Source organism: Pelophylax lessonae (genome assembly GCF_965119305.1).
Source record: "Pelophylax lessonae genome assembly, chromosome: 5".
Classification (NCBI taxonomy): domain Eukaryota; kingdom Metazoa; phylum Chordata; class Amphibia; order Anura; family Ranidae; genus Pelophylax; species Pelophylax lessonae.
This window is the reverse complement of record NC_138772.1, coordinates 291,730,524-291,755,008: the sequence shown is the minus strand read 5'-3', so window position 1 is coordinate 291,755,008 and position 24,485 is coordinate 291,730,524. Positions and strand designations below refer to the sequence as shown.

At 40.8% G+C, this 24,485-nt stretch overlaps 1 protein-coding gene across 1 annotated transcript in view; it reads left to right on the top strand.

The window, feature by feature from the left end:
• The window catches only part of CDH18 (cadherin 18), an 850,149-nt gene that overhangs the window by 230,396 nt on the left and 595,268 nt on the right, over positions 1–24,485 (top strand). The window contains exon 2 of the mRNA XM_082258418.1: positions 336–803. Coding sequence (XP_082114544.1) covers positions 576–803 — 228 coding nt within the window. The 5' untranslated portion in view covers positions 336–575. The remainder of the gene's footprint in view (positions 1–335; positions 804–24,485) is intronic.

The following is a 24,485-nucleotide window of genomic DNA, read 5'->3' as shown; positions in this document are numbered from 1 at the left end:
TCATATTTATAATAACATCAACAATTACAGCATAGTTATTTCAGTGAATGTTAGTAAATGCAATCCTAAAATTATAAAATTTATACTACTTTTAGAGATTTAACTAAGACAAAGTGATTAAACCATTTTGATATCAGTAATAGTTTTATTGTTAATCAAATAGTAATTTGGATAAAACAAGTGTACTATTATGTGGAAAAAAGATTTGGTGCCTCCATTGATTAGACACTTCAATTAAAACTTTATACTGTATATTTATGCACAAATCAATAATTGCTAATAGGGTAAAGAAGTAAATGACTTTCCTGATGGTACTCTTTGCTTATTTCCATTAGATTTAACATGCCCGTCTCCTGGACAACGTTATGAGGAATTCCACAGAGACACTGCTAAGACATATTTGCTTTTCACAATGTAAATACAGTCTTAATTTCTGAAAATCAATAAAAATAATGGATACTCAAGGAAGACAATGCTGGACTGTTCTGCCAGATCAAATTTAGCTACATAGCAAGTACACCCAGGTTGCTGGATTACAAAATTACAAGGCAAAGAAGAAGGAAACATTTACTACCATGAGATTTACAAGCACATCTGGTATCTGTCCTGTTCTAGTGTGCCTCTGTTTTGTACAGAGATGTTATGGAGCAACACATCACACCTCCATAAAGGTGACCAGAAATCAAACCAAACATACAGAAGGAGAGACAGAAGTTCACCATCGGCCAAAACGGGGATGGGTTTGGAATCAGTTCTTTGTTTTAGAAGAACACATAGGACCAGACCCTCAGTATGTGGGAAAGGTAATTACTTTTCGTAATACTACTTTTTAATGTTTCTTTCATTTGTTTTTTGTTAGTCTGTCTGTGAATTGCATTTTAAGTATTTCAGACCAGTATTAGGTATTATTTAATGTAATTATTATTTTATTTTATTTATCTATTTCATTATTTATTTAAGTATTTCAGTACAGTAATAAGGAAATACAGTACAAAGTTCTAATCTTAAACTTTGATATACAGTATTAACATACTATCATTAGGAATTGTCAGTGCTCCACAGCCAACAATAGTTTTGAAGCTTAGGGCCCATTGACAATTGTGGCAACATGACTGAAGCACGTATGTTAACGAACATTGGTAATACACCTTCTTTATGTACAGTGCATTGCTGTACTATTCATTGTGAATGAAACCCCAAAGCGTTGTACAGTAGAGTTCAAGGCACTTCATTGCATTACAATGCATATACTATACATTTTGAAAAAGGGGCAAGTTATTTTTTTTTTTACCTGTTGGAGTATATTGGCATCCCATAATGGCTTAACATAAAGCACATTAACAATTGCCAAAGCATGCAACAGAAATAGATTTAAATAGATTTCCAAAGGGTTATGGACCTTACAATTTTCAGGCAAATTTTTCCAGAATAGGTTGATTATGGCTATGAGACACCTTTACAAATTCTCAACACTGAGAGGTTGATACTTGATTATCTCCATGTTACGTAAGTCTTAGCTCCATATAATCATTTTATCTTTAACAGTTAATCTTGGTAAAAGATCACATCTAGAAAAGGGAATAATGTAAAATAATATTTATGAGCTACATACTGAGTTTTTGTTTTTTTCTAATTAAAAAAACTAACAAACATGTCTTGTCTACTTGGATGGCTAATTCCACTGGAGCAAGCAGGGCCAGATCTTTTTTTGCAGTCAGAACCTGAAAATCTACAGCCCATTTGCTACTGTATTTTGAAAGACCCTGGTCCACTATTAATTAGTAATTTCCTCTTTGATCCTGTTATGATAATTGATATCTGAACATTACTGGTATTACTGGTATTTGGCTATACAACATTTTAAATTAAATACATATTGTGCAATTTCCATATGCATTCAGCAAGTAAATTTGTTTCCTCCTTCCTATATTTATCACTTACATGTACCTTTTTTAAAGTATAAAGGCACATTTATTAAATGCTACCTCGACAACATATTGCATCAGTTGTATGCAACTGCAATGTTTATATTCAACGAACAGATCCCTGGGTAGTAGCATCTACTTTACAGTTAAAGAGAGCTATAATTCCTTTGAGTATTGGAGAATTTTCAGAGTGAAATTGCTGGAAAGAGTAGAATTAGGTGTAAAATCACTACGGACTAACTTAGGCTGACATGTACAAAGCAACACAATGCAGACCCTATACTTCTTAAAGTTAAATATCAATCTACTTATATTTCATCACCATTAACATTCCTTTAAAATGTTTACATTTTCATTACATACCTTTGTATAGGCCCTGGCAGACCATGGCTTGTGGGAGGAGTTGGCAGGTGTTGTACATAGGGTGCTTTACATAGCTTTGTAAAAAAAATCACAGCACTCTGCCTCACTATTCCATGCAGGAGTCCCCATCCTTAATGCAAGGTGCTGTGCCAATAAAAAATGCTTGGATGGGTAGTCAGTCTAGAAGATTGGGCATTCCAAGACAGGCTCCATTTGCATAACAAATTCCATAATCAGCAACCACGTGTAATACTGAGTTCCTATTAATAAAAGAATGATGATAGATGTTTTCCAGCCAGAAAATGAAGCAGGCTCTTTCTGACTTTCTTTACCTTCTAAAATCAGAGTAAGCAAATTCAGTATGGAAAAGGAGCCTGTGCAATGTCTACTTTTGCAGCCAAACTGTGATAACATCTAATATTTGTTATTTGCTCTCATATTAATGTGGCTTACATGTTTGCTTCTTCTTTTCTGAAAACTCCAAAAGTGGTGGTTTCCTATGTAATGCTAAGGAGGGGGCTGAGGTGTTAAACACTTCAGCCTCAGAAGGTTTTACCCCCTTAATAACCAGGCACATTTTTTGCGATATGGCACTGTGTTATTTTAACTTACAATTGTGCGGTCGTGCGACACTGTACCCAAATAAAATTGATGTCTTTTTTCCCACAAATAGAGCTATCCTTTGATGGTATTTTACAAACAAAACAACACCGGCCAAAGTCACTGGATCAGTGCTCACTAATGCATACAAATAATGATAAATAAATAAAAAAGTTAACAAGAAACAAATAATATGTGCATATTTTTTTTTTATTACTTCCTTCACTGACCTGACGCCCTTTGTTTCCCATTGCATTTTGGTGGCATTTGATCACCTCTGTGGCTTTTAGTTTTTGCGCTATAAACAAAAAAGAGCGACAATTTTGAAAAAAAAAACTGACCTGACAGGTGTTCTAATCGCTCTCCACACTGTCCAAAAAAAAAAAAAGGTTTTGTCTTTAGTTATACTTTTGGAAGCTGTTATTGTAAAGATTTCTGCCTTTCTCCCCTTGCCCTGCAGCAAGGAAGAGAGAGGACATTGTAGTAGCATTTCTCTCATTGACTGAATTTTGTAAAAGCAGCTGCTGGTTCAGCATCTCAATCCCAGCCAAATGTATTATTGGCTTAAACATGTGGCCAAACACTGTGGCTTTAGTTCAAAAGAAATATAACTTTAAAACTATTTACCACTTGCCTACTGTATAACTTAGATGGTGGCAAAGTGGCATGGCTGTGCTGGATCACGTACCTAGTACAAAATCTGACACTTCTGCTTCTGGGGCGCATATGTGCACTGCCAGCGGCCTATTTCTGCTTTGATTATACACAGCTGATCGGTGGGTATGGACAACTCGATTTCTGCCAGCATCCACCGATCCTTCAATACAGAAGTAAACAAGGCAGATCACCATTCTGTCAGTACAGAAGACATGGATTCTGTGTCTCTGCAAAGCAGGGGCACGGATCCATGCCTTCCCCTTGTACAAGCACCTTCCCCACAGTAAGAAAACACCAGCTAGACACACAGTTAACCCTTTTATCACCCCTGATGTTAACCCCTTCCCAGCCAGTGTCATTAGTACAGTGACAGTGCATTTTTTTTAGCACTGATCACTGTATTAGTGTCACTGGTCCCCAAAAAGTATCAGTTAGTGTCCAATTTGTCTGCCGCAGAAATAGCAACTTTTTTTTCACTGAGAACAGATCTTGGCAGCCTTCTAATATAAACAACAAGCACTAAGTGTTACTAAACCCTTAGAAACCAACAGAAACCTGACTTTAAAATCTGTGATGTAATCTCTGAAGATTTTTAAGAATCTTCGAGAATCACGTCACATGTCTAAGTTGCTCCTGGTTTATGAAAGAGTTGATTTAGCATTTAGCTACTGCTGAACATCTTTAAATAATGATCTAAATAGAGCTGTGGTGCCTACCTACTACATTAAATTATTTTGTTAGATAGATGATTGATTACTAAAGGTATTCAGTATCTATATTTAAAGATGGACTGCAGGCAAGACACAACATGTAATAGCTAAATTAAAAGCACACTGAACAGCATTTGTGCCAAATATCCAGTGAAACAGGGGAGGTAGCTAAATTGTAAAAGGAAATGTAATCATCTTGTGCCTGCCTGTTTTTAATACATTTTTGTAAAAAAAAAATAGAGAGTTTTAGGGCTTTACAGGACATGTGTAGTTATGAGTCAATTTGGCAATTGCTCGCAATGCAGTTTCGCTTACCAATGAATCCTTACCCTCATAACCCTTTCCCAAACCTAATGATAGTAATACACATACACAAACATAGCTGTGACAAATCCTCAGCTCAAAAAAAAAAAAAAAAAGGAAATGCCAAATGCACGTGCCCTGAGATGATATGATATTTTGTTATTGACTGTAATTTAGTAAAATATATTCATGCCAAAATAAGAAAATGGTGATTACGGAATTTAAATGTAAAACTGTATTTTCCTATAGGTTTATTGATTTTCTACAACAGTCTAGAACAAAAAATAAATTCTTGCTACTGTGTACACTACTATGAAAATATATTAGAAAGAAAAAACAAGGGGAAACCCTCCAAAAGAGTTTGGATTGTAAAGACCAGTGAGAGGAGCGTACACAGTTTTATAATAAAATTCACAGATTTATTTAAACATTTAAGAACAACGTATATGTGCTATGCGAACATAGCCAAATAAAATTCCCCATTAAAATAACATGTGGGTATATACCCAGACACAAAGCACTATAATACTGGGGGGTCCTCCAGTGCCTATGAAAATAATTATTATACAATATGTGCTTTGCGAATAAAGCCAAATAAAATTCCCCATTAAAATAACATGTGGATATACACCTTTATTTTATAAAATATATTTTAAATACTTTATAAAATAAAATAAAAAAGAAGCTGCACTAAACATGACCAAATACAAGTAAATGTATCTGCTTTAATAAAGTGTTTGGTTTTAACTTATTACATTAGCATTATTCATTTCTTTTATGGTGACCCTTTGGACGGGTTCTGCTTATATGCTCTGAGTCTGCTATCTGTTGTACGGTGTGACATCTGCCATATTGACGGCTCCTAGTAGCCTACATCTACCGCCGGCATCTCCATCTGGATCCGTTAGTGGTAGCTTGGCATATCACTTACCACTATCTGGTAAGCTCATAGGCCTGCTTTACTGACAGATGCACCGTGGAGGAGAACACTTACTATACTGTGGTGGAGGACTTCACATTCCTTTACACATTTTTTTGTTATTCACCTTTGGGACTTTATTAGTAGTCATATTGACATTTTTTTATCATCGTGGGTTTTTACTTATTTATTTATTTATTCATTTTTATTTACAATTTCTTTGTCACTATATTGGTCTATACTGGTTTCATCACTACTGTGGACACTGCTTATCAGTTTGAATATTTTCATGTTTTTTTTATACATTTACTTGTAGTATTTGGTCACGTTAGTGCAGCTTCCTTTTTATTTTTTTCGGTTCAAGGTGTTATCCCACTTTAAGCTGCAGCTTTATTTAAATAATTTGAATATTGCGGTTATACTTTGACACATTACCTTTATTTTATATACCCAGACACAAAGCACTATGATACTGGGGGTCCTCCAGTGCCTATGAAAATAATTATTATAGAATATGTGCTATGCGAATATAGCCAAATAAAATTCCCCATTAAAATAACATGTGGGTATACACCTTTATTTTATATACCCAGACACAAAGCACTATGATAGTGGGGGTCCTCCAGTGCCTATGAAAATAGTTATTATAGAATATCTGCTATGCGAATATAGCCAAATAAAATTCCCCATTAAAATAACATGTGGGTATACACCTTTATTTTATATACCCAGACACAAATCACTATGATACTGGGGGTCCTCCAGTGTCTATGAAAATAATTATTATAGAATATCTGCTATGTGAATATAGCCAAATAAAATTCCCCATTAAAATAACTTGTGGGTATACACCTTTATTTTATATACCCAGACACAAAGCACTATGATACTGGGGGTCCTCCAGTGTCTATGAAAATAATTATTATACAATATGTGCTGTGCGAATATAGCCAAATAAAATTACCCATTAAAATAACATGTGGGTATGCACCTTTATTTTGTATACCCAGACACAAAGCACTATGATACTGGGGGGTCCTCCAGCGCCTTTGAAATTAATTATTATAGAATATGTGCTATGTGAACATAGCCAAAAAAATTCCCCATTAAAATAACATGTGGGTATATACCCAGACACAAAGCACTATCATACTGGGGGTCCTCCAGTGCCTATGAAAATAATTATTATAGAATATCTGCTATGCGAATATAGCCAAATAAAATTCCCCATTAAAATAACTTGTGGGTATACACCTTTATTTTATATACCCAGACACAAATCACTATGATACTGGGGGTCCTCCAGTGTCTATGAAAATAATTATTATAGAATATCTGCTATGTGAATATAGCCAAATAAAATTCCCCATTAAAATAACTTGTGGGTATACACCTTTATTTTATATACCCAGACACAAAGCACTATGATACTGGGGGTCCTCCAGTGTCTATGAAAATAATTATTATACAATATGTGCTGTGCGAATATAGCCAAATAAAATTACCCATTAAAATAACATGTGGGTATGCACCTTTATTTTGTATACCCAGACACAAAGCACTATGATACTGGGGGGTCCTCCAGCGCCTTTGAAATTAATTATTATAGAATATGTGCTATGTGAACATAGCCAAAAAAATTCCCCATTAAAATAACATGTGGGTATATACCCAGACACAAAGCACTATCATACTGGGGGTCCTCCAGTGCCTATGAAAATAATTATTATAGAATATCTGCTATGCGAATATAGCCAAATAAAATTCCCCATTAAAATAACTTGTGGGTATACACCTTTATTTTATATACCCAGACACAAAGCACTATGATACTGGGGGTCCTCCAGTGTCTATGAAAATAATTATTATACAATATGTGCTGTGCGAATATAGCCAAATAAAATTCCCCATTAAAATAACATGTGGGTATACACCTTTATTTTGTATACCCAGACACAAAGCACTATGATACTGGGGGGTCCTCCAGCGCCTTTGAAAATAATTATTATAGAATATGTGCTATGTGAACATGGCCAAAAAAATTCCCCATTAAAATTACATGTGGGTATATACCCAGACACAAAGTACTATGATACTGGTGGTCCTCCAGTGCCATTTGAAAATAATTATTATAGAATATTTGCTACTATAATTTGACAACCTGGGTGGATTTACTAAAACTGGAGCAAGCAAATCTGGTGCAGTTATGCATAAAAACCAATCAGCTTCCAGCTTTTATTGTCAAAGCTTAATTGAACAAATTGAAGTTAGAAGCTGATTGGCTACCATGCATAGCTGGACCAGATTCTCCAATTTTACCAGCAGAGTGCTCCAAATTTAGTAAATCTATCCCACATGTCTTCTAGGGCTTGCATACATGGAATTTTTTAGGTCTGCACTAAAATATGTTTGAGTCACCTAAATGCACTATTGTTAATATCAATGGAGTTCAGCACGGGGAGAGTATACCTGTGTTTTCCTTGGCTTCAAATTTGGACCTTTCCTATGAACACGTCTTGTCCTATTCAAGAAAATTTAAGGCACATTTTTTATATCAGCAGCTGTCAGTTGGATGTCTTTTAAATTGTATGACAAGTGAAGTTTATGCATTTCAGACACTTTTCCAAATGCATTCACCATTCTTTTTCAAAGGTGATTGAAAATGACCTTGTTAACTAAAATATACATGTATTTCACAAAATAGAAAGCTTATATGTGTTTAGTCCTGTCGTGGATCTTAAACACGGCCTAAATGCATGTCTTGTTTTATTTAAAACAATTTCAAAAAGGGATGCATTTGCCTGTGTCAGCTTGCAGTGTGTAGGCAGGTACACAAGCCTTGCAGGAGATTTCTTATAAACATGCATTGCTTTATGTTGAGTTTGTTTTTAAATCTCATTTCTAGCATGTACATTCAGCAATCCAGTGGCGGCCGGCCCATAGGGGGCGCAGGGGCGCCGCCCCCCCCCCCCCCCCAAAAAAGAAAAAGAAAAAAAAAAGATTTAAAAAAAAAAAAAAAAAAAAAAAATTTTGCCCACAAGGGGCGCCCGTCTCATTGGTGCCTATGGGGGTGGGGTTTTCCACCCGCAGAGGCGCCGATAGACGGCCTTCTGGGGCGTAACTGTAGCGCAGAGCTCTGCGCTCCACCACCCCTCTTTCGGCGTCCACCGCATTGGTGCCGATGGGGGGTGGGGTTTTCCACCAGCAGAGGCGCCAATTGGCGGCCTTCTGGGGCGTAACTGTAGCGCAGAGCAATGCGCTACACCACCCCCTTTTGTGATGTCTTGGATCATGATTGGTCCAGACTCCAGCCTGGACCAATCATGATTCAGGACATCCATGGTGACCTCGTTGGGGGCGGTGCCGGTGCGTGCATCAGTCACTCACCATCACCGCCCGGTCACTTTCCCGCCGCAGCCCGCGAAGAAGAGGAGTCGCAAGGAGGGGAGAAGCCGCCGCCAGGAGCCGAGCAGAAGAGGATGGACATCAGAGTCGCGAGGAGGGGAGAAGCCGCCGCCGGGAGCCGAGCCGTCGCCAGGTAAGTGCCTATTCCACCACCTGCGCCATGCCTGTGCCATGCCTATTCCACCACCTGCGCCATGCCTGTGCCATGCCTATTCCACCACCTGCGCCATGCCTGTGCCATGCCTATTCCACCACCTGCGCCATGCCTGTGCCATCTGTGCCATGACCTTACCACCACCTGTGCCATGACCTTACCATCACCTGTGCCATGACCTTACCATCACCTGTGCCATGCCTGTACCATCTGTGCCATGCCTATTCCACCACCTGTGCCATGCCTGTACCATCTGTGCCATGCCTATTCCACCACCTGTGCCATGACCTTACCACCACCTGTGCCATGACCTTACCATCACCTGTGCCATGACCTTACCATCACCTGTGCCATGCCTGTACCATCTGTGCCATGCCTATTCCACCACCTGTGCCATGCCTGTACCATCTGTGCCATGCCTATTCCACCACCTGCGCCATGCCTGTGCCATGCCCATTCCACCACCAGCGCCATGCCTGTGCCATGCCTATTCCACCACCTGCGCCATGCCTGTGCCATGCCTATTCCACCACCTGCGCCATGCCTGTACCATCTGTGCCATGCCTATTCCACCACCTGTGCCATGACCTTACCATCACCTGTGCCATGACCTTACCATCACCTGTGCCATGCCTGTACCATCTGTGCCATGCCTATTCCACCACCTGCGCCATGCCTGTGCCATGCCTATTCCACCACCTGCGCCATGCCTGTGCCATGCCTATTCCACCACCTGCGCCATGCCTGTGCCATGCCTATTCCACCACCTGCGCCATGCCTGTACCATCTGTGCCATGCCTATTCCACCACATGTGCCATGACCTTACCATCACCTGTGCCATGACCTTACCATCACCTGTGCCATGCCTGTACCATCTGTGCCATGCCTATTCCACCACCTGTGCCATGCCTGTACCATCTGTGCCATGCCTATTCCACCACCTGCGCCATGCCTGTGCCATGCCCATTCCACCACCAGCGCCATGCCTGTGCCATGCCTATTCCACCACCTGCGCCATGCCTGTGCCATGCCTATTCCACCACCTGCGCCATGCCTGTACCATCTGTGCCATGCCTATTCCACCACATGTGCCATGACCTTACCATCACCTGTGCCATGACCTTACCATCACCTGTGCCATGCCTGTACCATCTGTGCCATGCCTATTCCACCACCTGTGCCATGCCTGTACCATCTGTGCCATGCCAATTCCACCACCTGCGCCATGCCTGTGCCATGCCCATTCCACCACCAGCGCCATGCCTGTGCCATGCCTATTCCACCACCTGCGCCATGCCTGTGCCATGCCTATTCCACCACCTGCGCCATGCCTGTACCATCTGTGCCATGCCTATTCCACCACCTGTGCCATGACCTTACCACCACCTGTGCCATGACCTTACCATCACCTGTGCCATGACCTTACCATCACCTGTGCCATGCCTGTACCATCTGTGCCATGCCTATTCCACCACCTGTGCCATGCCTGTACCATCTGTGCCATGCCTATTCCACCACCTGCGCCATGCCTGTGCCATGCCCATTCCACCACCAGCGCCATGCCTGTGCCATGCCTATTCCACCACCTGCGCCATGCCTGTGCCATGCCTATTCCACCACCTGCGCCATGCCTGTACCATCTGTGCCATGCCTATTCCACCACCTGTGCCATGACCTTACCATCACCTGTGCCATGCCTATTCCATCACCTGTGCCATGCCTGTACCATCTGTGCCATGCCTATTCCATCACCTGCGCCATGCCTGTACCATCTGCGCCATGCCTATTCCACCACCTGTGCCATGCCTGTACCATCTGTGCCATGCCTATTCCACCACCTGCGCCATGCCTGTGCCATGCCTATTCCACCACCTGCGCCATGCCTGTACCATCTGTGCCATGCCTATTCCATCACCTGTGCCAAGCCTGTGCCATGCCTATTCCACCACCTGTGCCATGCCTGTACCATCTGTGCCATGCCTATTCCACCACCTGCGCCATGCCTGTGCCATGCGTATTCCACCACCTGCGCCATGCCTGTACCATCTGTGCCATGCCTATTACATCACCTGTGCCATGCCTGTGCCATGCCTATTCCACCACCTGCGCCATGCCTGTACCATCTGTGCCATGCCTATTCCACCACCTGTGCCATGACCTTACCATCACCTGTGCCATGACCTTACCATCACCTGTGCCATGCCTGTACCATCTGTGCCATGCCTATTCCATCACCTGCGCCATGCCTGTACCATCTGCGGCATGCCTATTCCATCACCTGTGCCATGCCTATTCCATCACCTGTGCCATGCCTATTCAATCACCTGCGCCATGCCTGTACCATCTGTGCCATGCCTATTCCACCACCTGTGCCATGACCTTACCATCACCTGTGCCATGCCTATTCCATCACCTGTGCCATGCCTGTAACATCTGTGCCATGCCTATTCCATCACCTGCGCCATGCCTGTACCATCTGCGGCATGCCTATTCCACCACCTGTGCCATGCCTGTACCATCTGTGCCATGCCTATTCCACCACCTGCGCCATGCCTGTGCCATGCCTATTCCACCACCTGCGCCATGCCTGTACCATCTGTGCCATGCCTATTCCATCACCTGTGCCATGCCTATTCCACCACCTGCGCCATGCCTGTACCATCTGTGCCATGCCTATTCCATCACCTGTGCCATGCCTATTCCACCACCTGCGCCATGCCTGTACCATCTGTGCCATGCCTATTCCACCACCTGTGCCATGACCTTACCATCACCTGTGCCATGCCTGTACCATCTGTGCAATGCCTATTCCACCACCTGCGCCATGCCTATTCCACCACCTGTGCCATGACCTTACCATCACCTGTGCCATGCCTATTCCATCACCTGCGCCATGCCTGTACCATCTGTGCCATGCCTATTCCACCACCTGTGCCATGACCTTACCATCACCTGTGCCATGCCTATTCCATCACCTGTGCCATGCCTATTCCATCACCTGCGCCATGCCTGTACCATCTGTGCCATGCCTATTCCACCACCTGTGCCATGACCTTACCATCACCTGTGCCATGCCTATTCCATCACCTGTGCCATGCCTGTACCATCTGTTCCATGCCTATTCCATCACCTGCGCCATGCCTGTACCATCTGTGCCATGCCTATTCCACCACCTGTGCCATGACCTTACCATCACCTGTGCCATGCCTATTCCATCACCTGTGCCATGCCTGTACCATCTGTTCCATGCCTATTCCATCACCTGCGCCATGCCTGTACCATCTGTGCCATGCCTATTCCACCACCTGTGCCATGCCTGTACCATCTGTGCCATTCCTATTCCATCACCTGTGCCATGCCTATACCATCTGTGCCATGCCTATTCCACCACCTGCGCCATGCCTGTGCCATGCCTATTCCACCACCTGCGCCATGCCTGTACCATCTGTGCCATGCCTATTCCACCACCTGTGCCATGCCTGTACCATCTGTGCCATGCCTTTTCCATCACCTGTGCCATGCCTATACCATCTGTGCCATGCCTATTCCATCACCTGTGCCATGCCTGTACCATCTGTGCCCTGCCTGTACCATCACCTGTGCCATGCCTGTACCATCACCTGTGCCATGCCTGTACCATCTGTGCCATGCCTATTCCATCACCTGTGCCATGCCTATACCATCTGTGCCATGCCTATTCCATCACCTGTGCCATGCCTGTACCATCACCTGTGCAATGCCTGTACCATCACCTGTGCAATGCCTATTTCATCACCTGTGCCATGCCTGTACCATCACCTGTGCCATGCCTGTACCATCTGTGCCATGCCTATTCCATCACCTGTGCCATGCCTATACCATCTGTGCCATGCCTATTCCATCACCTGTGCCATGCCTGTACCATCACCTGTGCAATGCCTATTCCATCACCTGCGCCATGCCTATACCATCACCTGTGCCATGCCTATACCATCACCTGTGCCATGCCTATACCATCACCTGTGCCATGCCTATTCTACCACCTGTTCCATGCCTATACCATCTGTGCCATGCCTATTCCATCACCTGTGCCATGCCTGTACCATCTGTGCCATGCCTATACCATCACATGTGCCATGCCTGTACCATGACCTCAAAGTCATGCAATTTTTTTACCTCGTTTTTTGCCGCGAAGCAATACCTATTACATTTTTGTTTTTGCGCCCCCCCAAAAATTTTGAGCACCAGCCGCCACTGCAGCAATCTAACTATACAATAGTGTTGAAAATTAAAGTTGTAGTGAAATTATAGTGTTTAAATTTCAAATGATTGACCCGTAACCAACATAATACACATTTTCTTTCATAGAAAGTGTCAATATTTGTCAGCCCTAAATTGAGGCTGATTTGCCAGAATCCATCCATATCATGATTATTATTGTTCTAATTATTATAACTATATTATCATTTTGTTGTGGTTTATGCTGTTATTGTTATTTTAGCGCATGTTCTTACTATTTTTTCCCTTATAATGGAATAAAATACTCCACTGAGATTCAATCACTCAAAAAGAAAAAGATTTTATTTGTTAGTATAGTTTTATGTTTTCTCATATTCTTTGTTCTATATTTTTCCTTTTATGGTTTTCCTATTTCTGGTACCCTGCAGATGTAAGCATGCAATACATGGTCCGCTTGGTTTAGTTGTTTTCTTATATTTTCATATGCAATTACATTTCTACCTTACATCTAAACATTAACTTTGTTGCTATGCATAAGAATTAATGGCCCTCTGCCATGGAAAACATCTTGGCTAGAAACACACAGAAGCCATCCTTGAAGACTATAGATGAATCCTTTCCAAGAGCAATACAATATAGATATCCAACAAGTACTTTCCCCAATAGCAATGATTTTGAGTGTCTTCTTATAATACACCAGCAACACTCTTAGTTCAATTACATTTCTACAGTGCAATAAACTATGAATTAGTAAGACAATACTGCATCAAACAGATTAAAACTTTCTTGGATCTATTCAGTGTTCCACTGTTTAGTGTTTATTTTTCATTTAAACAATGCACTTTCTTTCTTAGTGGTGAAATATATTGTTATGTACTTGATTTGAAAGATAAAGGTTTACAGATACAGCCGTAAGGGGGTCCAAGAAAGAACCATATGCAATTTGTTATCTTTAAGTTGTAAAATCTCTTAAAGAGGAACTAATGTCTAACTTTAAAAAATACAATGTCTCTGGTGCAATAATATAAACCTACCTGCCTGCTTACAGCCTTCTGTAGAAAGTACACTGAGCTGTGCTGGCCTGTGTGCAGGAATGACTACAGTTCTGCGCATGTGCAAGAGTGACCTCGTCTTGTACCAGTCAATCAAGATGACCAAAGACTGTCACCCAGTAGAAGCCAGGAAGAAAATTCTGGTGAAGGAGCTTTCGGGTGCAGAGGTAAGTATTGTTGAGTTTAATTCTGCTTTAAAGTGCTTTAGTGTCAAGAGTACACAACCCAACCCAACCCAAGGAACCCTACCTCTAGGTATTAGAAGTCAGAGTAAGATTAATGCAGATAATTTAGAGAGCTTGCATGTGGCTTTTTTGCCAAATTTCCCACCCTGAGATCATGCCAGGAGCTCCATTTTCTTATAGACTATGCAGCTTCCCCTCAATTATTAGTGGTGTTGTCAGCCTACCATGCATAGTCCTTCAGGAGATTATTAAGCTGCCTATCAGGATTATGCATGCCTCCTACAAATCTGATAGGCAGCCCAATGGCCAATTGACAAGTGCAGGTATACATTGCAGGCTTGCAAAGTTGCTGATAATTGTAAGACAGCACTTTATACAATAAAATGTACATTCAGCAATCTATATATTTACAATAGTGTGGAAAAAAAAAGTCGTAGTGAAATTATAGTGTTTAAATTGCCTGTGTGCAGGAATGACTACAGTTCTGTGCATGTGCAAAAGTGAACTCATCAGAATTTGCTATATACAGCGAGGCAAAATGCCAAACATATTTACATGGTTACACAGTTAAATAGTTAATCTGATTAAAAAAAAAACAAGCCCATCCAGTTCAACCAACAAACTGAAAATTGGGTTTACATGTTTACTAAAATGTACTTTACTAAAATGTACAGTTTCCTGTAGTTATTTTTTATTTTACCTATCAGTCTGGCCTTAATACATAGGCTAAAAAAAAAAAAACCCTGTCTCTAGGACAAAAACAAAAAAAGTCAGCCATAGATAGGTTAAAATTCCTGCTGAACCATGTATGAGTCAGCTGGTTGTACTGAAGTCAATCCATTCATTTACTGCGGCAGGGCAGCTCGGCTGCGCATAGTCACATAGATCTAGGTGAATATGTGCATGTGACCTCGGCTGCGCTCGTGCGCCACCGGAACCACGTTTCCGCTGTGATTAGACACAGCGGGAGCCAGCCAAATCAAACCAGCCTGTTTGATTTATTTCATGTGAACACTCCCAGCGGCTATAGCTGCATCCAGTGATCATTGTATTCTGATGTCTGGGAAACCTTCCTCTGCCAGAATACAATAGCTCCATGGGAGGGATTCCCCCGTCAACACAGTCAGTAAAGCTATGGTTGAAGGAATAAAAATTGTTTAATGTATGCCCTGCCTTAGAGTTGAATGAACATATCTTCAGTAACTTCAAAAAGCCTGCGCATATGGCTGGATTCTGACAGGCAATGCTCCACCACTTCTGGATAGTCAGATGTTAAAATAAAAAATAATTCTAAGTTTTCCAAATTATGTATTATTAAAAAACAAGTGATAACTTTGAACTGCATAGGTATTCATTCCTTTGCAGTGCTTTATTCAGAAGCCATATCATTTGTTTAAAAAAAATGTACTGTAGTTTTACCTGATCTCAGTGCAAAAAATACTGCTTTGGAAGGCCTCAGAGGGTGTTAGAGACAAACAATACCACAAAGACTAAGATACATTCTGATATTGGATATATGGAACAGCTAAACCTTTCATGCTCCACAAAGCTAGTCTTTTTGAAAGCGTAGATAAAGAAAGCACATGCTAAAAAAAAAATACCAGTTTGCATTTAGAACTTGCCAAAAGTCACATGCATGGGAGACACCGCAAATGCAAAAACGGTTCTCAACATTTTATGAATATTGACACCCCCCCCCCCCCCCCCACAGTGAAATATAATTGTGGTAGAATCAGGTAATGGAATTGCTATTCAGCATTAACGAAAAAAATTGGTAGGGATTAGGGCAAGATTTGGACTATTGTAGATGAAGTCCAGTCACAGTTAAAAGCAATAAATACTTTTGTAAATCACTAAAACATTCTCCAATGCCCTTGTGGGGTAAGAGGGGGACCTCATCCAGGGTTCCACAACTACAAGGTAAAAGTTTGATCTATGGAATAAGCATATAAAATGAAGATGTCACCTCAGAAAATACTTTCTAGTAAATGTAACAAGAATAATTTAGAATAGATACTCACAGAAAAACACATTTCATTTCTTGGTTAGAAAAATGTTAGAAGCAGTTCTCCAAGACAGCAATAAGTGATATGTTTTCAGTAGTTATTAGGTAGGTTGACAGGGACAGATAGAGATGGCAAGACTGGTGAAGTGGAGATAATAGCTGAGCAATGTATAGTAATGAGTATAAATGTATCAGTTAACCTTTTGAACCAAAGGTACCTCATTAACCTAAGTCTAAAAATGTATAATTGGTAATAAAGCACAATTTCAGCTGCATTTAACAAGTCTAATAAAAACACATTTGTCTTTTTTTGAAGAGTTGCAATTTCATTCTACCTAATATAATTAGGGATAAAATTTACCACTATACATGGATTTTTAAACATACAATACATATTTAAAATAAAATGTATGTTATATACCCCGGAAACTTCCTTTGAATATAAGTAGGCAACCTTTCAGGACACAATTATTGAGAGGGAGTAGGCAGCTACTTTCAAAAGAAGATATGTTTTGAGTTTTCTTTCTAGTTTTGCCAACTTGGATAACAGTAATTTCATAAAAGAAAATGCCTTTTCTAGTTTGTGTAAACTAGTCTGCAAAGGAAAACAAAAACTATTTGGGAAGAGAAACAGAATACACTTGATATTCCAATGCTGAAATTACATTTTAAAAGCTTCTGCTCTTGAGTAGTAAGGGGCCTACAGTATGGCCATTTTTACAGCAGACCTAAGAATTTCTAATCAATTGCAATTTCAAGGCGACAGTTAAATGTAAACATCTTTAGAAGCCAGCACACCATGTTCTTTTAAAGCCCCAATTCTCTGAAAATGAATGATGTTTTTTTTAACAGGAAAAGGCATCACATTGCTTAAAGCGGAGTGCCACCCTGGTAATACTTTTTTTAATAAAAAATCCCCCGGGACAGTCAGGGCTAGTACATTCCACAATGGCTAGCCTCTGATCTGTCCCGGGTTGCACTTACCTTTTAGGAGAAATACTTACCTTGAAAATGTATTCTCCAGCGCTGCCATCTCAGGTGTGGGCAGCTTGAAGCCAGCGCGATCCTCTTCTGCGTCCTCTTCCGTCTTCTTCGGTCCCACAATGCACTGCACCGGCCCCGCCGTCACTTCCGGTGCACGCGCGTCATCCCTGCACAGCTTCTGGGCTTTGTATTTTCTTCTATACAAGGTAAGTAAAAAAAAAAAAAATGTGATTATCCATTTGTTTTTCAGGTGACCCGGAGCGAGAAGATGGAGGTAAGTATAAATTCAGGGTGGAACTCCACTTTAAGGTCACACTGTGGACTTCCTGACCTTTTAGGGGCACTATGTAAATAATAGAATAGTATATGCAAGTATGGAGAGGTACTTACAATAAAGTCCCACAAGCAATTTTACTACACTTTAACCAATTGCCGTGCTATAGCCGAAGAACCGCTACAGCGCTGGGAGGGTGTCTATTGACATCCTCCCAGAACTCCACCCTCCTGTGCACCCTTGGGGCATGCATTGGACACGCTCTGGCAGTGGCATGGCTGTGTCCTTTGAACACAGCTGATCACAGATTAAGGTAAAGAGCCAATCACAGCGGCCCGTTACCACGTGATCAGCTGTGTGTTCTTGTGTAAACACACCAAATTCACTTTCGGGTCCCATTTTACACCTCATTTTCCCAGTGACACACAAAGGCAGCCAGGTAATTTCAATGGGTTGCACTACACCTGGCAAAGTAGCTCATAGGACATTTTTGCTCGCTGCTTACTGCATTTGTCAACGTTTTTTCATGTGGCAAAATGTGTGCTTGCTTCTGTGTTTGGTGTGCCGTTAACAATTAATGACACTGAAAGCACAAGTAGGTAATGTTAGGTGTATAAATGTGGCCATACACTAAACAATCTGATTGTACAATCTCTGTACAATCTCCTTTAGATTTACCAAAACTATATACAGTAACAGGAGGACACCATCAATCCAATCACTCTGTATCCAATCAGGGAGGCCCTTACACTACGTCAGGGGTGACTCGTGAGCTGTGTGTGACCCTAGGGAACTTAGCATGCAGCTTGAGCCTGTCTGAAGGATTGTTGGTAAAGCCAGGAAAATTAACACATGGAAGAATTCCAGGGATGCTGTGAAAACTTAGTCGATGGGTGAAGGTGGGCTAATGAGGTCAGCTGGTAAAATCCTTTATGTGTCTTACTGGCTTGTTTGTCTGTATACCAGGGAGTTTCTGAAGTGATCCGAGAAATAGAGCAATGGCTCAGGTAAGGCAAAATCAAAGAAAACTTGTATTTTTGTGATACAAAGAGGTGCATTAATGGTATATTGGTACATAGGGGAGCTGGATTTTAGAAAAAAAAAAGGTGAACTTAGCCTTTAAAAAGCACCAAAAGAAAGCTCTATCTGTCTCAAAAAATGATAACAAATTTCATATGGGTGCAGTGTTGCATGACAGTGCAATTGTCATTCAAAGTGCAACAGCACTTAACGCTGAAAATGGCTTGGTCAGGAAGGGGGTAAATGTGCTCCATTCCCAGATTAGGACAGTTTGCAAATTACAGATTAGGACAAAAATATGTTATATCATATTTGTTCAAGAACATCTTACGTTCCTGCAGCTTGTGTTGTAAGTTATGGATAATGTTGTCAGTTTTGTTAATTGCATGTTTGGGAAGCACACATAGGCATTTTTGTAATGAAAAAAAATCTGACATATCTGTCTATGAAAGTTTGTTGACATGCTCTGAGGCCATCATAATGATTTGTGCAAAATGATTTGAAACAATCCTTTTTCTGTAAATGTCAGACCTAAATGTAGTGGGCGAATTGTGCATCATTTGAAGGCATGTTTTATATTTTTAAAATTCAAATTGCATCTGTATCGGGCATATCCTAGCCCCTTACAAAGAAATCAATGGCAAGATGCCTACTCTGAATACCAAACTTCTATTTTGCTGGGAGTGCATTACTGCACAACATGGCTCTGCACCAAGTTATTATATGAAGCCAGAATGTTAAGATTAATATGGCGGTTAACAAGAGGCACTTTATTTCTCTTTGTCTCCTCCTTCAGATTGACATTTTACTGTGTGTGTGTGCGTGTGCGTGTGTGTGTGTGTGTGTGTGTGTGCGTGCGTGCATGTGTGCGTGTGTACCATTGAACTATACCCTGATGAAGCATATTTGTTTGAATGAGTGAGATAAATCTTGGTTTCTCCTGAAAACACCTCTGTCAAACCTAATAAGTTAAAAGAAAATTAAATTGATGAAATTTATAGGCTGTGATAACTAACCATTTCTTCTGAATATTCTAGTTCCAAAACTGCCATGCTGCTCTGATATCTTCAGTAATTTACGATTTACTTTCCAAGAACAAGCATGGAGATCAGGACATTTGACTTCCCATAGACTGTACTTGTTATATGCCTGTACCAGAGTAGATTGAAGGAGTTATTGCACAAACCTCCTAACATAAAATATATTTTTTAAACTTTGCTATGCAGTTATTTTAGCTTATAGTTCCATAAAAAAAGACTTAAAAATACAAAAATTTACTAAAGATACATTCAACAAGACCTAACAAATACAGATTCCTGGGTAGGATGAGGTAATTGTAGTCATTCTGGCAACACCTTTGCCAGGACATTTTATCACAATGCACATGTCAATTAAACAGGAGTTTGGTCACAAGTAGTTCCTCTTTTACTTGTTTCGGTTGTTGGGGACCCAATATTCCATGAGTAATGCAGAGCTGTAGACTCCTAAGAAGCAAAGAAACAAATCACCGCTCAAAGGGCTGACAGCTGGGCCAGTAGGATTCCCAAGTAAACTGTAGTAGTCCTGCAAGACTGGGTGCTCACCAAGGTCCGCAACCTAAGAAGTCCATATGCATGTAGAAAGAAAGTGGCACTTCCAGTCTCAGCAAAGTAGAAACTTGAGTTTCATTTCTTCAAATCAAAAAGTCCAATATCGACATGTGCAAGACAAACAGGATAGCAGCAAATGCGTTTCACACCATGTGCTTATTCATTGCAATGAATAAGCACATGGTGTGAAACGCGTTTTCTGCTATCCTGTTTGTCTTGCACATGTCGATGTTGGACTTTTTAAATTGAAGAAATAAAACTCAAGTTTCTACTTTCCTGAGACTGGAAGTGCCACTTTCTTTCTACATGCATATGAGCTGTAGACTCCTGTCATACAGCCAGTGCCTCACACACACTCCTACTCTCACACTTCATCTGGAGTCACACTCTTCCTCCAAATCCTGTAACTGTCACTCTTCATGTCAATCACAGCCAGCAGCTTCCTCTTAATGACCACATAGTGTGGCTAGGAATCTAAATAGATCAAGCTTCTCAGACTGTGTAAACTCCAAACTTGTAGTGTTCAGCTGCTATGCAACCACTACTGCAAATGTTTGCTGCCCTTGTGTTAACAAAAAATAAACAAATGTTTAAAGTGGAACTAATTTCTCCAATCCTTTGCAACCAAGGAAGCTGCCATTTTAGCCTCTAAACTGCAGTTGCCATGGTGCTGCCCGAGCGATAAGTTATGACACCAGCCATTTGATGCCTTGACAGTTTGGATGAATGTTGGGACAGTTATCATTCATGACTTGAATGTAAGCATTTTGGGAAACAGTTAAATCAATGGGTTTAGTTCCTCAGTGAGAGCACTATGGTTACAATTATTTATTTCAATAGATTTACTGTATCAACTGTTAAAACTGCTACATCCCAAACCAATGACTCATTAAATAATGGCAGAGCAGATTAACCTCTGTTATATCTCTACTAGGTCAGTGACTCGGAAAATGTGGAATCCTAATAGAGCCAGACAGCTTGCATAAGCATGTCAGCAATGGCAGCCTTCTTATTCATCTTACCACAGGTTTCCTTTAAGGGCGAGACAAAATAATTACATTTTCAAACAGTTTCTCTTACTTGCCATTTTCTCTTAGGCTTTTGAAACAGTGATTATGCTCAAAGGGAAATGTACAAATTGTATTGAACCAAAAACACATGCAAGCTAGTTTGCTCTATAGGGCAGACATTGATGTGCAAAACTTAGTAGCACATCAATATGTCTATATATAATAATTTATTGCATTAATCGCTTTAAAAGCTTTAATCGCATTAACCTAAAATGATCACAGTGGCTACGTGGTTAGCACTTCTGCTTAGCAGCACTAGGGTCATTGGTTCAAATCCCAACCACAGCACTACCTGCATGGAGTCTGCATGTTTTGCCTATGTGGGCTTGCTCTGGGTGCTTTGGTATTCTTCCACAATCCAAAGACATGCTGGTAGATTAATGGACCCTAGTATATGTATGAATGTGAGTTAGTGACTCGGTAAGCTCCTTGAGGTCAGGGACTGAAGTGAATGGTCAATATATATTGTATGTAAAGCCCTTAGTAGCATATCAATATGTCTATATATAACAATTTATTGCATTGATCTAAAATGATCACAGTGGCTAAGTGATTAGCACTTCTGCCTAGCAGCACTAGGGTTATTGGTTCAAATCCCAACCACAGCACTACCTGTTGGAGTCTGCATGTTCTGCCTATGTGGATTTCCGCTGGGTGCTTTGGTATTCTCCCACACTTCAAAGACATGCTGGTAGATTAATGGACCCTAGTATATGTATGAATGTGAGTTAGTGACTCAGTAAGCTCCTTGAGGTCAGGTGAATGTTCAATATAGTATGTAAAGCACTGAGTAAATGTATGGTGCTATACAAATACCAGTAATAAATATCAGATAAAATGTGGTTGTTACGAATTACTTTGTTTTACATATTATCAATGCTTATTGAGCTACCCTGTAAAAGCCAATATAATAGTGTACAGGCAATTCTCAGGTAAAACAAGAAAATGGTGAACATTTCCTATTCAGCACAAGCCCGTAAAGCCACAGATGGAAAAGTAAGGCAATGACAACAAGGACGACTAATTCAAATTGCTGAATCTTCACTTTTTGATTCTTCTGAACATTTAGAGGGAGATGTAAAGCACCATACTAAGGAATCTAAAGGCTATTATGATTCATAAGTTGTATGATTCCATAAAAAATAGACAAATCTGTGTTTGTTCTAGATAAGCATAACATCAGCAATTTGCTTGTTTGTCAATTTAACAATTTTTCAAACGGCACATCATAGTTAAATATATTTGCATTTTTTTGTTCTGTTATAGAATGTCATTTTTGTTCAAAAAAGCTGAATTATGCTTTGACTTGATGGATTAAAACATTAGAGTTGTTTTGCTAGAGAAGAGGCTCTTTACTTAATTAAATAAAACTTCACTTTGGAAATAATGATGGTCTGAAATCACCTGGGTTCACAAATTTTAATGTGTTAGTAGTGCTGAATGCAAACCCCATTATAGTCAATAGGATCCTAATGTTAAATAACAGTAAAAGGATTTCTAGGTTAATAGGCATGGGATTGTTATACAAATGGTTTGGGTGGGGGGTGGTTAGGCACTAACCTGGGGAACCTGTACCAAAGCAAAATGTGTTTGATGGGAAGCAGTGACTTTATTAATGTCTATTGAAGAAGCGTATATACAATGAATAAAACCTACTACAGCAAAGCTGACATTTAGAAAATAAATACATGCCATTACTTCTGTTTGTAAAAAGTGGCAGTTGCGGATTCCCTTTATCTATACCAGATGCTTATCCTACATGAGCGTCTAATGTAGATGTTAATGGTAGACCCCCCTAAAAAAAAAGACATGGGTTCCCCTCTAAAAGTACATAACAGACTTTGAACAATAAGGATGCCACTAAAAAACAAAAGAAAAACATTGTGGTCCCCCCTCCCTCCAAATTTCATTGCAGCATGACAGGCCAGGAAAGGGGAGGGATATTTGCCCTCCCCTTCCTTAACCACACTAGGCCATGGGGAGGCAAAATTGCCAGGGTGGACCAGGACCTTTCTCAGCAAGTCTTGCCTTGGGGGCATTTGTGAGTTGGGGCTTATCATAATCTGAATGTGCCTTTTTAATGTAAGAGGCCCCAGATACAACACCCTCTATGTGAAAGACCAAATATGGCCTTGGACATTGACCAAATATGGCCATGTCCATATTTGGACAATAATGTTAGCCATCTATCTCCCATTCCATTGTTTACATTTCAGCTACCATTATGGAATGCCTAACTGAGAGCTGAATGGGCAGGGAGGATGAGTCATGGTTTTTAGGAAGCTGGCGGTCACCAGCTCCTTGGCAATCTAGTGCCCTGAGGAAATTGTCATATTTTTAATAATATGGCTGAGGTTTGGGGCTCAGTGAATGGCCAAACATTAGTTAGGACAAACTTTGAACAGACAAAATTCTAAATGAATGCACACCAAACATTGGAGTGTTTATAAAGTGAATGTTAGCAGAAACTGTGAAAAAGTGTTCATTTTTTAAAAATGTTCTATGAACCTATGAGTAAATTTGATTTGAAGAATGAAATTGATTCCCTAGCAGCCCCCCCCCCCCTTCCTTGCACGTTAAAGCCCTATCCTCGTCTGGTAGTGTTTATTTACCTACAGTGCTGGCTCAACACCTCTGCCCCTCCCCTCACCTTCCTACATAAACCTTACTGTAGTGAATTGGGAAGTAATAGAGGGAAGTACTAAACAGTGTCAGCTCTGAGTCTTCTGGGGCTGCTGACATAACATCCAATATGTTGGATGTTGTTTAGCAGTTTTAAGATATTTGAATGTCCCCCCAATGCACAAAAACCTTATAGGAAGATTGTTGCTGAAATAAGTGGTCTGGCAACAGGGTCCTATTAAGGTAGGTTGCCCTGGAAATGCTTGACCACACCACGCCTTCTTCCTTTTCATAAGCATGAACTTGTACTCACAGGCAGGTCAAGTATAAACAGGTATGAGCCAACCAGCAGAATTTTTTTCTGGGGTTGGTTAGTTAGTCAGAAGCTTATGTGTCCACCTGCCCTGGTTTTTCTATAGACACCTTATA